The sequence below is a fragment of the Leptinotarsa decemlineata genome, unplaced genomic scaffold, assembly GCF_025532065.1.
Source record: "Leptinotarsa decemlineata unplaced genomic scaffold, Ldec_3_MD MMD2_tig00002082_RagTag_RagTag, whole genome shotgun sequence".
Lineage (NCBI taxonomy): Eukaryota > Metazoa > Arthropoda > Insecta > Coleoptera > Chrysomelidae > Leptinotarsa > Leptinotarsa decemlineata.
The window spans coordinates 3,080,539-3,098,072 of NW_027412573.1; the positions used below are offsets into that span (position 1 = coordinate 3,080,539).

The 17,534-nt window shown below is 33.1% G+C and overlaps 1 protein-coding gene across 8 annotated transcripts in view; it reads right to left on the reverse strand.

Annotated features, from left to right (window-relative positions):
• Positions 1 to 17,534, reverse strand: part of LOC111507030 (protein Skeletor, isoforms B/C) — a 122,237-nt gene that overhangs the window by 65,457 nt on the left and 39,246 nt on the right. For 7 of the 8 annotated variants that reach the window (XR_012465780.1, XM_074176825.1, XM_074176821.1 and 4 more), the window contains one exon: positions 8,343 to 8,571. Coding sequence is in view for 6 of the 8 variants with exons in the window: in XM_074176825.1 (XP_074032926.1) it covers positions 8,343 to 8,571 (229 nt within the window). In the remaining 2 variants the exon portion in view is untranslated. Of the gene's footprint in view, positions 1 to 8,342; positions 8,572 to 17,534 lie in introns of those variants that run through there. The other variant, XM_074176827.1, reaches the window with a different exon arrangement.

Genomic DNA, 17,534 nt, shown 5'->3' on the forward strand with positions numbered 1-17,534 from the left:
CCTGCTCAAACACTTTTTTGGTATATTCCTGCTCAAACATTTATTTGACATATTTCTACTCAAACACTCATTTGGCATATTTCTGCTCAAACACCTTTTTTGACATATTCCTGCTAAAACACTTTTTTGGCATATTCCTGCTCAAACACTTAATTGGCATATTTCTGCTCCAACAGCTATTTTAGTATATTTCTGCTAAAACACTTTTTTGACATATTCCTGCACAAACACTTTTTTAGAATATTCCTGTTAGGACACTTTTTTGGCATATTCCTGCACAAACACTTATTTGGCATATATCTGCTCAAACGTCTTCTTGACATATTCCTGCCAAAATACTTTTTTGGCATATTTCTGCTCACACTTTTTTTTTGGCATATTCCTGCTAAAACACATTTTTCACATATTCTTGCTCAATCACTTATTTGGAATATTTCTGCTCAAACACCTTTTTTGGCATATTCCTGCTAAAACACTTCTTTGACATATTCCTGTTCAAACACTTATTTGGTATATTTCTGCTCAAACACCTTTCTTGGCATATTCCTGCTAAAATACTTGTTTGACATATTCCTGCACAAACACTTTTCTTGGCATATTCCTAATAAAACACTTTTTTGACATATTCCTGCACAATTACTTTTTTAGCATATTCCTGCTCAAACACCTTTTTGGCATATTTCTGCTGAAATAGTTTTTTGGTATATTCCTGCTCGAACATTATTTGGCATATTTCTACTCGAACACATTTCTTGGCATATTCCTGCTAAAATTCTTTTTCGGCATATTCCTGCCCAAACTTTTTTTTTACATATTAGGTGTGAATAAGGGGTGCCTAAATGATATTTGAATCGGAAATTTTGACGTTTTACTTACGATACGATTGAAAAATTAATCACAACTCCCACTCATTCCATTTCTATCCGCGACACAAGTTTAATAAACTCTACATAGAAACTCCGAAATTGAAGTTGCATACAGTGGTAGCTCTGACAGAGAATAACGTGGCATTCAAATATCTGGCTTTATGGCATAGCACACTCACTTAGTAGTTAATAAAGATGTTGAGCTGACTTCATCACAATTACGTTCGTCCCCTTGCCGTTCTCTGCGTTCTCTGTTCGTTTGTGTTTTTCTCTTTCTCCCCTTTGACTGTCTGACTCCGGGCGGTATTCCAGACCCAGCCAGATCCGGTATCGGCCCAACTGTATCTCGAAAATACTCACTTAGAGGCAGATTGAATGAATGACACTAAAATGTAGTTTATTCATTCTCTGGCCTTAACATGTTAGAAAGACGCATCGAGAGAAGTGTTACAGTTCTGGGGTGTAGAAAATGTGATTTTATTGGAAATAAAATTGACTTTATGTTAAATCTTCGAAACAAATTCCGATAAATATCAATCAATGAACCAATTTTTATTGATGTTATTACGTTAGTACACAATGAAGTCACAAGTCGAAAATACATTCAAATATACGTTGAAAGGAAGAAATAATAACGAAGTTTTGCTAAGATTATTTGAAATACAGAATGATAATACGGAATCTGTGATATTTTACTTATTTTTCTTTCATTGTGCTGTTTTTGTGGCATTAGGTTGTTTCAAAAGTTTTGACCGTTTGAATGTGATGTGTTATTGTAACACCATATCACAATAAATATTTATTCTACGCTGACCATTGAAGAAGCCAGGAGTGTGGTTGAGATACGTAGACAACACCTTTATAGTATGAAACCATAGATTACAGAACAAGTCACCTTCCTGAAGCACATCAACAGCGTAATACCTTTCATCACCTTTACAATGGAGAAAGAAATCCACAACAAATTACCATTCCAGCAAATCTAAAATAGCAGAGCATGTTTGGACTCATCAAATAACATTACGTGGTACCAAACTGAGATCATCCACAGAGAGGAATACTGGTTTGAGAGAAATAATAATAATAATGACTTTATTCACGTTACAATGAAAATGATTAAATTCACATCAATATATAAAATAGACATTACAGAAAACGTGAAAAAAGTAGGAAAGCGATAAGTGTAACACACTTGTTTCGCAATAAAAATAACAATCTACACATATTTAATAATCTACATATTTTTTTTACACATTTCAAATAAAATATACCTATGACTAATTTATATCAACTGAACATATATACATTCAGTACTACACAAATATAGGCAGTACAGTGAACAAAATTACACACAATATAAGAGAAATATTGAATTTAAGACAATGAACTTTGGCTACTCTTGATAAAAATTTTGGGAAAAGGCAATAATAATGTCTTTTTGCAATGGTGTCTTCATTCTATTAAATTTTGAGTAAATTTCCTACCAGCTGTTAACAAAAATATTTTCAATTTTTTTTTGAATAATGCTGGAGATTTAATATTTTTTATATCTTCTGGTATGCTATTATAAAGTTAATTGGATATAAAGGAGTGAGCTCTTTGTGAGATTGACTTTTTCAGTATCACGGGGTATGTCAATTTTTCGCAGTGACGTGTAGAGTATGGGTGATCACGAGATTTTGCTTTGTTTGAACTAAAATGGTATTTCACGCTTGTACTGAAAGAAAACAACTGTCGCATATCCAAGTTTCCACACTCTTTATCTCTTTATACAAACGCTCTGTTGAAAATCGCCGATTTTGTGACATTATGAGTTTGAGGAATCTCTTCTGTAACGTTTCCAGAGGTTTCAAATGTACACGTAGAGCTGATCCCCAAGCAGTTATTCCATATCGTAAATGACTCTCAACAAGGGCCGTATATAAATGTTTCAGTTTGTTGAAAGGTACATATTTTTTCAGAACCCGAAATCTGTAGAGGACTGTTTGGAGTTTTTTTATAATATATCTGATGTGGTAATCCCATTTCAGATGTGTGTCATTATATACGCCTAAGTATTTCGATTGTTTAACAGACTGAATTGTTATTGTATGGTTTTGTGTAGTCAGAATATTGAGGTTGTCATAAGGACAGGCATTAGATACATTGCAACTGAAAGGAAGAAAATTCGTTTTCTCCACATTTACAGTCATGAGTCTGTTATCAAGCCACAGTTTCAATAGTTGGAAATCTGCCTGTACCTTTTCTTTCAATTCGTGCCAACTGTCCGCTTCATAAAATATGGCGGTATCATCCGCATATCCTATTATGGAACCCACGCTATTTATTTTAAATATATCATTTATATAAAGGTTGAATAATAAGGGGCCCAACACTGTGCCCTGGGGAATTCCACATTTAATTTCTAACTCATCACTAGTTTTATCTGCTATTCTAACAACTTGATTTCTGTTTTGTAGATAACTTTCAAATAATTTCGACTCCATTATTGTTCAGTGTTTGTAATAGTAATTGGTGGTCAACCGAATCGAAATCTTTTTTTAGGTCGATCAAAGTGAAGGCAAAGTGAAGGTTTTCCTTTTTCTAAGGATTTGTGTACTATTTCTGTTAGTTCAAGTATCGCATCTTCGGTAGATGTTTTTTCTTTGAATCCAAATTCTTTAGTCGAAATAAGTTTATATTTATTGATAAATGAACATAATCTTCTCTTCACTAATTTTTCGAAGATTTTTGAGAGCTGGGTAATAAGCGAAATAGGTCTATAGTTATCGATTTGGGTTTTATCACCTTTTTTATGGATAGGCGTGACTATTGTTGTTTTAAGGCCGTTTGGCCAGATACCAAGTGACAAACATCTATTTATTATGAATACTAAGGGTTCTAAAATGAATTTTGAAATAGGTTTCAAAACTTCCGCTTCCGATATATGCAGCTCGAAGAAGCTGCATATATTTTATCCAATAACGCATTTGGTCAAGCTAGCGTAAATATACGCAACATAAGGAAACTTTCAATCAAGCGGAAAAACGGTCAACTCCCACTAAACCGGTGAAGTGGAGAGAAGGAATTATATCATATTAGACAATGTAAGTCTGAACTAGTAAAATTCACCATGAAACATTGTCAACGACTTTCAAACAAACATTGAAAGTACTGTCTGTCTCAATTTGCTTTATATTAATTAATCGAGTGTTCATGCCACAGAAAATAAAGAACATCAGCCTCCTACTTAATGGGCAGAATGGATCTGCAATTATTTCTGAACCAACCCTGGACGTGAATCCCCCGCAAAACCCAATATTCCCAAGTTGCTATGTCATCAGTTGCGGCTTGATTGTATGGGATGTTTCAAACTTTCCGTATCATTCACTGCAACGAGAATGTAATCTGCTTTATAGACATTTACTCCCTCCAGAGTACATAAATCTACCAGTCTTATGAATATAGAATTATTTGAGAGGTTTTTGCAGTAGAGCCAGAAATTAGTTTTCTACTGGCATTCAGGAATCAAGAAAAGAGGAAAACTTTTAACTTTTTGAAAATAAGTGACAAACAGACACTCCTCACTTTTTTTATGTATTCTTATGTATTTTTATGTATATTTATGTATTATGTATTTAAAATGTTCAATAATGTTTGGTATGAAGAGAGTTTTTGGCTTTCTAGTTCTAGTTCTCTGATCGAAAAAGAACAATGGGCAGATGTTTATTCTTCTTCTACAGTTGATGATAAATTCAGTAACTTCTTCAACACTTTCAAATTCTACTACGATATCTCATTTCCATTTAAAAGAACGCAAATGAAGAAACGCTGTAAAGTCTGGTATACCAAAGAACTCAAAGAACTTCATAATATGCTCTGTGATATGACAAACATTATTAAAAGTTCATCAAATATGACCATTAAAAATAAATTTGATACATTGAAAAAACTATATAAAGGAAAGCTAAAGCAAGAAAAGTATAATTACAATGATGAAAGAATAAAAAATGTCTCAAACAGGATGAAAGAAAGTTGGAAAATTATTAACGAATCCAAAAATCATAGTCAAAATCAATCAGTATCAAAGCTCAATTATAATGGGGAATGTGTGACAGATCTGAGGAAAATTTGTAATAAATTCAGTAATCACTTCAATGATTTGCAATGTCCCCCAGTTGATAATGATAAAATCAAACTAATATCTCATTTCCATCATGCATTCTTTCTCTCTCCTACTAATGCATATGAAATTGAGGATTATATTATGAAAACCACCAAGAAAACAGCTGAAGGTATTGATGACATTTCTGGAAAACCGTTGAGGTATGTCAGAGAACATATAAAAGAGCCACTAGCACACTTAATCAATGAAACGTTCGTTACAGGTCAATACCCAACAAATTTGAAAACCTCCAAATCAATACCTATATATACAAATAAAGGATCCAAATATGACGTTAATAATTATAGAAACATCTGCTCACAAAGTCAGTTATCAAAAATTCTAGACTTTGCTTTCAATTGCCGCCTCAACAAATTTTTAGAACATCATAATTTAGTGTTGAACTATCAACACGGATTTAGGCAAAATAAATCAACATCAACAGCAGTAGCAGAACTCTGTGAAAACATCTATAACTATTGAAACAACAAACAAAACACAATAGCTCTATACTTCGACTTGAGCAGAGCATTTGATACTGTGAGTCATGATACTTTGATAGAAAAATTATATCGAATGCCTGGATTACAGCATATTTGAAAGATGGAAAACAGATTGCAGTATTGAATAATAATAAATCAAAAGAAAAAACAATTAATATGGGTGTTCCACAGGGTTCTATAATGGCCCCAGTACTCTTCATCATTTTCATGAATGATATGATTAACTCATGTCCAAGTGCGCAAAATATAATTATGTATGCCGACGATACCAATTTTCTTATATCAGAAAAATCAATATGTGATATGGTACTTAGAGCCAATACTGTAGCGAGTGAATTCTATATATAACTGGTGTACTTACAATGGTCTAGTGGTGAATTTGGAAAAAACATGCTTCATGCAGTTTCTAACGAAAAATCTGAATAGCAATTCTAATTTATCAATAAGAGTAAATCATAGTAGCATTGAGCAGATTGATGTTGCTCACTTTCTGGGAGTTATATTGGATAATAAAATGACATGGAAAAATCATATAAATGAAACAACCACCAAGCTGAGTAAAATCTGTTTTGTAATAAGACAACTGAAAAATACTGTATCAACTGAAACTCTGAAATTGGCCTAATATGGATTGGTTCAATCAACACTCAGTTATGGCCTAATGTTTTGGGGTAGCTCAAGCTACCTAAATCAGATATTTATAATCCAAAAAAAAATCATCAGAAGTATGATTGGAGTCAAGCCTAACACATCTTGTGAATCAATTTTTCCAAAGTAATTCTCACAGTAATATTTCAAATTACTCTGAATATTAAAACACAAGAGAATTCCATTCTTAAAAATAGCAGTTAGCACAAGTACGATACAAGAAAATGTGGTTACCTACATCAACTATACTCAAGATTAATCATTGGGCAAAACTCGCACATATATAAATATTCTCTGCTATAATAGATTTAAAGATTTGTTTAATAGCAAAATTAACCTTGCCGATCTGAGAATTTTCAAAAACTCCCTGTACAAGTATTTAGAATCCACGGCATTCTACTCGTTATGTTGTAATTAGGTATATTTTTTTTATATATCTTTATTTTGTTTTTTATACTTCTTCACATGCTGATTTTTATATGTAGACTAAATTCTAAGTTTAAATCATATTTTGTGACGAGTCCAATAAGTTATACATTCTGCACTCCTTTTTGTAATAACTTCAGTGACGAATAAAGTTCTATTCTATTCTATTCTATTCTATTCTATTAATCTTCATACAAACATTTAGAAAACTTTCAATATCATCCATATTGGTACAGAAGAGGCAATAAGACAAGTGTATATTCCGAAACCTCGATGTCCGCCATTGTGAATGACACTTGTAAGTGAAATTTTACCTCTTTCATATGATATCTCACTATGTGAGATAGAGGTGGTGTTAAGATTTTGATGACGTAATGAAAATATGTTTCAGAAATATAAAAAATACGTGAGAAATTGAACGAACAGGAAAAAAGCAGTTGATGGCATACTGAACGATAAAGAGGAAATTGGCAAACAACAGATTTGAATTAAAAAAAAAAGAATCATCTTGAAACGTCTAAAACTAAACTAAAACTCATTGTGTTCTGATCAATTCTCTGCGGTCATGCTTTCCAGAAATTTCAGAAAATATCGAAAACAAAAGGCTTCGCGTAGAAAGAAACAATTTGAAGATACTATGAAATATTTCGGAAAATATATGGTTGTGCCTCAAAAACTATTGAAATTATAAAGAAAGCTAGAAACTGGCATATTTTGAAATATCTCTTGACTATCTTAATTCATTTAGAAAAATTTCCAAAGATCGACAATAACTCTCACTAAAAATCAACATTTTTTGTAATAAATATTTCATGTTTGAATACGAAAAACCGTTATGAACCACAATGTATATCTTCAACATCAACACAATTTTCAAAAAAAAATTACAGCAATTATTTTTGAATTCCAAAAGCTTTGAAACGATCAAGTAAGTTTTCAAAAGATTCACTTAGGCTCAAACTGTTGAGACTGTTCTTAAAATTTCTTGTAATCCTTAATATTCCACTTTATTATGCAACAATCGTGTGCTAAAGGTTTGGCCCTCCAGAGTTCTAGAATAGTCCAGAGCATTGAAGAGTATTCAAAAGCACTTCATAACCTCCCAGAATATACCGGATACCAGAATGTCATCGTCATTTCTTCCAGGTTTGGAGACCAGCTCCCCTACCCTTTTGGCTGATTGTTGATCTTGAGAGGGACCAATGGGTTCATGACTGATTGATGACGGCATGAAGTCCTTAGACATCAGTGCCGCCCTTCACGGGATACCCCTACCTGGCTGGGGTGGGATGGATGAAAAAGTTATTCATCCGTTAACGGGGGACATGAGGGAATACCGGATAATACTGGAATACTCTGAGACATTCGGAAGCATCCCATGTCGTGGTAGAACATTCCTAAACAGACTCGAATACTGTGGAATGTTCCAAAACAGTATGGACTTTTTTGTATGGGTATATAAAGCTAGATCCTTCGACCGTGATTTATGATTTTATTTCAACTCTACATTCATATCCACCGTCTGGAAGTGTCAAAGTTATACCCTCTAGTTTTTCCCGTCCCCACGTAAAATAGCGCGAGATGCAGAAAAGATGAGGCTCCCTTTCCAGCCTGACCAGATGTTATGGCAAGACCAGTCTTTCAAAGAGGATCCACTATTTTCACAATTTCGTCGGGCACCTCAATGTACCTGAGCAAATTCAAGATAATCTATCCTCATCACTATCATTATTGTTATCTAGACCAAACACTCACCTGCCAATATAATCTTCTGGGTAGGGAATAATGATTCCCTCGGGGCTAGGCCTTGGAGAGTTTCCAATCCAGAAGAAGGCATCAGGACCGGTTCCATCGTAAGAAAAACCTTTGATGAATATCGTACTCTCATCTACGGCGTAGGCGATGCCTCTGATTCCATGAGCAAATTCCACTAAGGGTCCAATCTTGCGGCCGTAGTAAGGTTCCGGAGGCTTAACACAAATCCCTGCAACAAAGGAATCTTTCGTCAATATTTATTATGATACAGAGAGGTAGTGTGTTCCACTGTGAAAAGAAAACCGTTTTAATGTTCTTTTAGTCGTGCTTCAAATGTTTTCCCAGTTTGGCCTATGTAAAACATCAGACAAGACAACTAGTACACTCCCAATCTTTCTATCTCCAAATTCTTCTCTTAGTCGTTTTCAATATGCATGCTCAAATAATTTTTGGTTTTGAATGCTTTATTCACAACTTAATTTTTTGAAAAAATAGAAATCTTAAAACTAGGTTGGCCCAGATATGTTCTAATTTTCCCCTCGTCTCTTGAAATCGCGTGATTTTTTTATATATCTCAAAAACTATTGCTGATATTCAAAATTTGCAAAAAGGTCTTTGAAGATCAGGAAGTCAACTGAAGAAAAGTGTTACCTCACGAGACCGTACCACCAAGATTTATAATTTTAATTGATCGGTGAAAATACTACGGAAGCGCAGAAGGGCCACATATTTTTATTATTTGTTTCTTTTCGAATTTTCGACTTTTATCTCGAAATTTCGACTTTAATCTCGAAATTTCAACTTTAATCTCGAAATTTCGACTTTAAACTCGAAATTTCGACTTCAAATTCGAAATTTCGACTTCAAATCTCTTTAAAGTCGTAATTTCGAGTTTGAAGTCGAAATTTCGAGATTAAAGTCGAATTTTGAGATAAAAATCAAAATTTTGAGATTCAAAGTCGTAATTTCCAAGAAACAAATAATAAAAATATGTGGCTCTTCTGCGCTTCCGTAAGTGTCACATATTTTTATTATTTGTTTCTTGGAAATTACGACTCTAAATCTCGAAATTTCGACTTTAATCTCGAAATTTCGACTTTAATCTCGAAATTTCGATTTTTATCTCGAAATTTCGACTTTTATCGAAAGTTGAAATTTCGAGATTAAGGTCGAAATTTTGATAAAAGTCGAAATTTCGAGATTAAAGTCGAAATTCGGAGATAAAAGTCGAAATTTCGAGATAAAAGTCGAAAAATCGAGATAAAAGTCGAAAAATCGAGATAAAAGTCGAAAAATCGAGATAAAAGTCGAAATTTCAAGATAAAAGTCGAAGTTTCGATATTCAAAGTCGTAATTTCCAAGAAACAAATAATAAAAATATGTGGCACTTCTGTGCTTTCGTAAAAAACAGATATTTGGTGAATAGTTGAAGAATAAACAATAATACTCTTGCAAAAACAAATTTGTCCCACCATTTCTGTTGATTATGGTTTCAATAACCTCAACAATTTTTAAAAATGAAGCCTACATTTTTTCATTTTTCGAATGGAGCTATTCTGTGAAGACTTCAGAGAAGATAATCGCTAGAAAAATTAAAAAAAGTTTCTTGAAAGTTTTTGATGATTTTTTTCTCATCAATGAAAGTTACATCAACACGATTTCATTTTCAATTTTATCGTTTATAAAATTATTTTAATGATAACAAATAATATAATGATTTTAAACGTTTCGCAGGATTTATAGCGTAAAAACACATTCATCAATTGACTACATATTTTTGCCAGTAAATATCAATATTGAAGATATATTTTTAAAAAATTATGTTTTCACTGCTCCTCTGTACTATGAAAAAACACATTTTTTCCCAATTTTGCATTCGTTATTCAATTAACGATTTATGACCAACAAATATATTTTCCCACTTCATTTCTTAATAGTATAAAGTTGAATTAAATCAACCTTGTATCATTTTTAGAGAAGAATGTTATATAAAGTGGAAAGTAGACTAAAATTGTTTTTGCGAAATGATGGTTATATTTTCATTCTATTTTTGATCAAAAAGTACAGTGTGGAAACTGATTGTTTGATAACAAATATAACACTGAATAAACGAATAAAAAATTGCAAAAAATTATACAATTTTCCAGAATTCAAAACAGCATTAAGAATAGTGATTTTTCAGATGGAACGGTTTCCCGATATTATTATTTATGAAATATTTATTCAATGCGTTTTTATGTTAGAATTTTTTTAAAGGATATTTTTATTACAAGTCATTATTTGTATTAATAATCAAGAATTGCAAAAATCAATTATCTTATGAAGAATATAAACCAATCGCAATATTTCATAGAAAATTGTTCAATACTTCATTCATGTTTTCAATTTATCAACAACTTTATTCATAAGTGAGGGGAAAATTTAATTTCATTATTTCTACAGCAAAGATCATTTCTAAAGCCATCGAAGATCAGTTCCACAAAAAGAAAAAATCCAGGCTACAATTTCTAGAATTTTGAAAAGAATTGTTCATTGATAAAAGCATAATTAGGAGGAAAATTGCGCTCTGCAGGCGGTTTATTGTTCATTCAAGTGTCCACGAAACATTTTTTTGAATTCCTTAATATTCATATATTTCCATTAATATCTGTTTATCCAGACAACAAACAACAAACAACAAAATTTTATTCACTCAAAATGTTTTATCTCACAAACTAATAGTCCAACAGCTGTGAAATTTGTACACATGTCGTTTGAAAGTTAGCATTAACTAAATATCGTATGGATTTGACACTAGTAACGCCATCTGTGTGTAAGTCTAGTTTCAGCCCACCTAATAGAAGAGAAATGTCATACCTATAATAGCTTCCCCTTGTCTCACCAGGAACTAAAAAACCAAAACTTGAAGTCTCATCAATGTCTACCTCTCTGAATAGTTTCAATTTCGGTATTCCTTTCCTCATCATCATTACCCTTTCATTATCATTATCATTATTGAATTAATCCGATTCAGTTTTTACATTATCACTTTCTGGATATAAATTCATTAGTCAGCTATAATCTTGATGAAAACCATAATGAAATAATAGAAAATCATTCGAATTGATATTCAACAACAAAACAATTCATGTACCTATAAACTTTCTATTGAAAACAATTATTTTTTCGTGATAAACGGCAATAACCTACCATGGCCACCATTTGAATCCCCATGAAATTATTTAGGGCTTAGTGGAGTTATTAGATCGAAATTTGTCATTAGGACGATAACTGCCATAAACGCGACAACAAGGATTCATAAAATCTCCCCTTCGACGAATATCATTCCTGCGTTATGAGAGAAGAAAGCCGGCAGCGTGACTTAGGGGAGGCATTGGACTGATTGATGTACAGGGTGAAACTCAAAGGCATATATTGAACCCATGAATATTACTGGAGGTTTTCCCAACACCAAACCGTTATTTTAATACCTCGATCTTCCAGGGGAAGATCAATCTGTTTGATATTCCTATTGAAGGTGATCACGCTAGATCTTTCAAACGAATATAAAATTTCGATGATATCACACACACACTTTGTTTACTTTAAATATAAATATAGTGTAACAGATCAACTGTCTTAAACAAATTTGTTTCCAACAATATTTCACTAATCACAACTAATTTATTTATTACAACACTTAGCAACTAACGTTCAATTTATTTCCACTATTTGAATTTCTTGTTTAGCCGCTCGATTCACTTCCTGAACTGCCCTCTTGGGTCGGGAAGACGTGCTTATATCGGTAACGGTCCTTTGTAGAATTCTGTAGTCGGTTCGGTACTAGAATTTCACCGGCGATTTCCGACTGCATTCTTTCGCGGTGATGTCTTCAGATTTATTACAATAGGAACGTCTATTGAAAGACTCTATAGTATAATCAGGTAGAAATACTTATACACTAGCAACATAATTTGAAGTATAAATTAATAAATATTACATAATAATTATTCTGTAACTATACTATACTATTATACTATACTATATTCATAAAAAAAATGTTTTTCAGAAGTAAACAATCAGCGCCTTTCCAAGGCACGGTCTAGTCGCCGCAGAGAGCAGCCGAAAATCGTCAACGTCATCACGAACAATGTCGCTCCATTAACGTAATCATCTGCATGTAAATCTGTCCTTTTGTTTCGTGCCACGCTGGCGTGGTATAAGAACGTAACGGCCGTATAACTGAATCAATTTGCCGGTTTCAATAATGATTGCTGCAGACACCAAACTACAACCCAATAAAAGCTCATAATATATCGAGTTAGGGACCCCTGCGACGGCAGAGATATATGGCATCGTGACTTACAGGGCAATATAAAGAAGTTCACAGGGCATGTCGAGGCTTTGATGGAAAAGGGTGTTAAGATGGTGACTTTTCGTGTTTATTTTTTGTCAAATCAATTTTTTTCAGGCCAGGTTGAGTTCTTGAAACAACTGATGTCGTGGAGGCAGCAAACCCATATAGTACAAGTACTCCTTATAGACCTGGTACGTCTAGATTCCGTACAAAATGACCTCCTCAGTACGTCAAATTTTGGACCAAATCATGCTGAGATGTATACTTTTGGAACTTATTCAGGATGTAAGGAAAAACCACCTTTCACCGCTGGATAAGCAGTTCCATACATGAAATGATATTTTTGATATCGTTTTTAAGCGATCATCAATATGGCTTTCGGCCATATTGCGTTATGCCATATTCGGCATAACGCAATCGAGAAACATGGAGAGTCAAGAGCTATTGCTCTTGATATTTCTAAAGGCTTTGACCATGTGTGGCATGATGGTTTGTTGGCCAAACTTCGATGCTATGGCTTGTCGAATCATTTTTGTGTATGGCTCTCTAGCTTCCTGAAAGAAGGTTCCCTGCAACTAACCATCGAATACTTTTACAATCATCGCTGGTGTTCCCCAGGGATCCACATTGTCTCCAATCCTCTTTTTATTGTCAAAACGTCAACGCGAAATTTGAAAGTATCAACAGACCTACCAAGAACTAACGTTAGGAGGAATTTCAACCCATACGGTACCAGAAGAGATCATTGAACCAGGAGATTTTGAACGCCGTATGGCTTTTCGCCAGTGGTTCCTGGAAAGTTATAACCAAGTGCGTGATTTTTTTTTATTGTAGGTATTTGGCTACCGTCGGTCGGTAGCCAGGCGGTTCGACGTGGGTGCTTTATTCACTCACTCGAATTGACTACCGTGTTGGTCGGTGGTTCAGGCCACTTTTCACTTGCTATCGTCCAACCCGTGTTAGGAATCACACGTTAAAAGGTAAGACCTCGACAATCGCCACTGATGCTGAAACCCCAGAAGAACTTGTACAGAAAATGAATAATTTGTCGAAAAAATGTACTGATTGATGTAGTGACAATTCCTTAATTGTCAATCCTGACAGAACAGTACGTGTACAGTTTTATTCTCGTACAAAAATTTCAAATGATTATTTTATTCGCTTAAACAACAAAAATACATATTTTTTGGATTCAATAAAATTTCTGGCCACATATTTAGATGTAAATTTGAAGTGGAATACACATGTTCATCAGGTGTGTTTAAAAAAATCTGTTTAAAATCTGTTTAAAATCTGTTTTTCCGTTAATCAGCTGCCGCCCCCATACGAACGACAACTCTCAGAAGTTGAGAAACTTGTGCGAGCTAAGGACTAACGAGGTCTTACCTTTTAACGTGTGATTCCTAACACGGTGTAAGAGACTAAATCAATCAATCAATCAATTCTTTATTCATCTATTCCATAATTGTCATTTTTACAATTGGTATTGTTGTTACAGATAATATAATATATGATATAATATATGTATAATATAATATATAATATAATATAATCCTGTACAGAAATTACCTAAGCATAAATGCTTGTGTAGTGTATATTTCTGTACGAGGAAAATACATTTTTTTTGGTTTCTGTTTTAATATTCGGAGAGGTGCAAATTGATTGTGCATAGAGGATAGTGTTTTTTTTCAAAACATTTTATAAAAAATTGAGTAGAAATGAGTTAACTTGAGGAGCGCTTTTTAATTTTTTTCCCTTCATTCATTTTTTTTTGTTTTATTCATTCGTTCATTTTATTTTATTTTCATTTATTCATATATTTTTTTAATAATTTTTTTTATTCATGCATTTTTTTTCATTTAATTATCATTTGTATTTATATTTTATTTTCATCAATCATTTGTTTTATTTGGTGTTTAAAGGAACTGAGTTTATATATTTTTTTAATTTGAAGTGGTAGTTTGTTATATAGTTTCGGACCTATGTAAAAAAGGGTATTTTAGGAGTGACTTTTTCCAAATAATGGTATTTCAATTGATAGTTTCGTAATATATCGTGTTGGAATAGTTTCATTGGGATTTATAGTTGGTTTTGTATTTTTATGCATATATAGCATATTACTATACAGTATCTAAATAATGGTTCAATTAAATATGTATATATAAGTTTCAGTTTACGATCGTCTAAAATGTACCTAAGTATGTAAAATTTTCGAATTATTTGCCAAGCTTTATTGTTTACATATTTGATGTGCGCGTTCCATTTAAGGTGTTGATCGACAATTATGCCAAGATATTTTATTTCTTTGTTTTTTTTTAATAGATGGACAGTTGCAATTTGGTTGAGTGCATGTTTTCTTATGAAGCATAATATAATTTCTGTTTGATTGAGTGTCGACATTTGTAGAAAATGTTATAAATTTACTTTTAGACGTATTCAGAGACAACTTGCTATAATTTAGCCATTGTGAAATTTTTATAAGCTCCTTTTCAGCTTTATTGAATAAATCATCCCAGTTATTATCAGTCAAAAAATACTAATTCGTCTAATCTTTGGCTTAGATTACCGAATGACGTGTAGAAATCATTTTAAAAAGTTTATGGTACTAACGGTACCATCGATCTACATTTATAAAACTGTAACATATGTTTAACTCAACATCAACAGCTTCTCAAAAAATTCCGACTCTAATGACCATGCTACGAGGTATGGTGACTTATTTAGAAGTATAAAGCACCGTACACCACTTTAAAAAAGCAGACCTGAATACAATGGAATACGATTTTCCAATCATTTCCCGAGTGACATCAAAAACGAAAAAAATATTAATAAATTCAAAACAAAATTGAAAAAATATTTAGTGGAATCCTGCTTTTATGACATTAGTGAATACTTTGCTAATTCATAGTTTTTTTGATTTGTTGTTTGCTTGTTTGTATAGACGATATGTTAAAAGTAATATAGTTATGTGTACCTATATACATATGTCTGTCTATATACATCATATGACTTATCCTATATCATGTGTATGATCTTAAAGGATGAATGAAGATTATTATTATTATCATTATTATATTATTATTAATCCTTAGCTCGCACAAGTTTCGACTTATGAGGGTTGTCGTTCGTAGGGGTGCGACGGCTGGTTAACGGAAAAACAGAAAAACAGATTTTAAACAGACGAATTTACAACCACAACAATTTTTATACTGGGGCACAACAAAATCCTCATTCTATTGAGGAACAGAGAAGTCAAGGAAGATTTGGATTTAGTGTGTGGGCAGGTGTTTTTAGGGGTAGAATTATCAGCACGTTCATCTATAATGGCACTCTCACATCACATTGAACCTCTTGTAGATGAATTGCCACTAATAGATCTCAGAAAAATATATTTTCAACAAGACGGGGCTTCGCCTCACAACACTGCAAATGTCACCAATTTTTGGCTGCTAATTTTGGTAACAATTGGACAGCCAACCAAGCATCCAACCGTTGGCCGGCCAGATCACCAGACCTAACGCCTATGGACAGGACAAAAGCAACTTTTTCGAAATTGCTTGTATTCGAAAAACGATGATAGATATCGATATGCGCTTTTTGCCATTAAGTTTGTAATAAAATTTGACCCACAGTCATCAGTTTTCAGTCTTCTAGTTTGAAAACAGAATTTTCCTTTCGAAAGTGTCCAATTTGGCCCATTCTGTACAATTTTCCACCAATCTACAACCTCCTGCTTCCGAAAAAATCCTGAGACGACCTGTATACTAACTTATCGAAACTTCCTGTTCGAACACGGGCGCCTTTATTGACCCGACCGATCGGTAATAAAGTAATTCATGTGAGAATGTGATAAGGTTCGGAAAGCGATCGATAGTCACGGTTCGTCACCGCACGATTCACGGCCTGCTTCGTTAATCTAGTAATGTGACTTCCAACCGGGGAAGTTTCCCTCGATCCAGATCGCACATACTGGCATACATACAAGTGGTTGTGTATCTACTCGAATTACTGTTTAGAAGTGGTTTGTTTCAGAATCTTAAATTTTTTTCTTCACAATGTTTTGAATATGTATAGTCACAATTCTATTCACCTGCTCAATAAGAGATTCCCACAAGTGTCTCTATTCTTGCCTGGCTATACAGGGTTTTTCATGATGAGCGTTAATTAGCCGTTTCTGACAAAATATTTAACGGATCAACCTGAAAATTCCACAGTATCCATAAGTCAATATGACCTACACGCCTAAAATATTTTAGACGAAGCGGCGTTGTCGCTTCTACTATAAAGTAGCGGCTTCTTTGATTTTTCAAATGGAACACCCTGTATATAATATCATATTATGACTCATTATCACTTTGTCAACAAATTCATATACTATTTCCCTATACCTATCTATTACCGTTTAGAAGATATAAATTAATTTCGATATTTTTTCTACCAAACATGAACTTTTATAAATGCTGATAATCTTGAACTCTCTTGCACTAAAATGATCAAATTTGATATGGAGTGGAGTGATACTATGAGGATCTTCACTCCGAGTCATATTTTCATTTGCCTCATACAGGGTCTTCAAAAAATGCAGATACTTTGATCTCATGAAAAAATGAGTGGAACTCAATTTTTTCAAATGGAACACCTTGTATATTTCAACATTTTTGAGCTCTACATCCAATTTTAGATTAACTTTGTTCGGATAATACTATTTCTATTTTGAACCGTTTTCGAGATAAACTGTTACAAACGGAAACTGACGTGGTTTTCTTCATCATTTTTTTTGAATTCATCACTTATTTTGGATATTCAACATTTTTTCTTATACTTAGAAATATTTCTTTTTGATCCAGTTTTTTAAC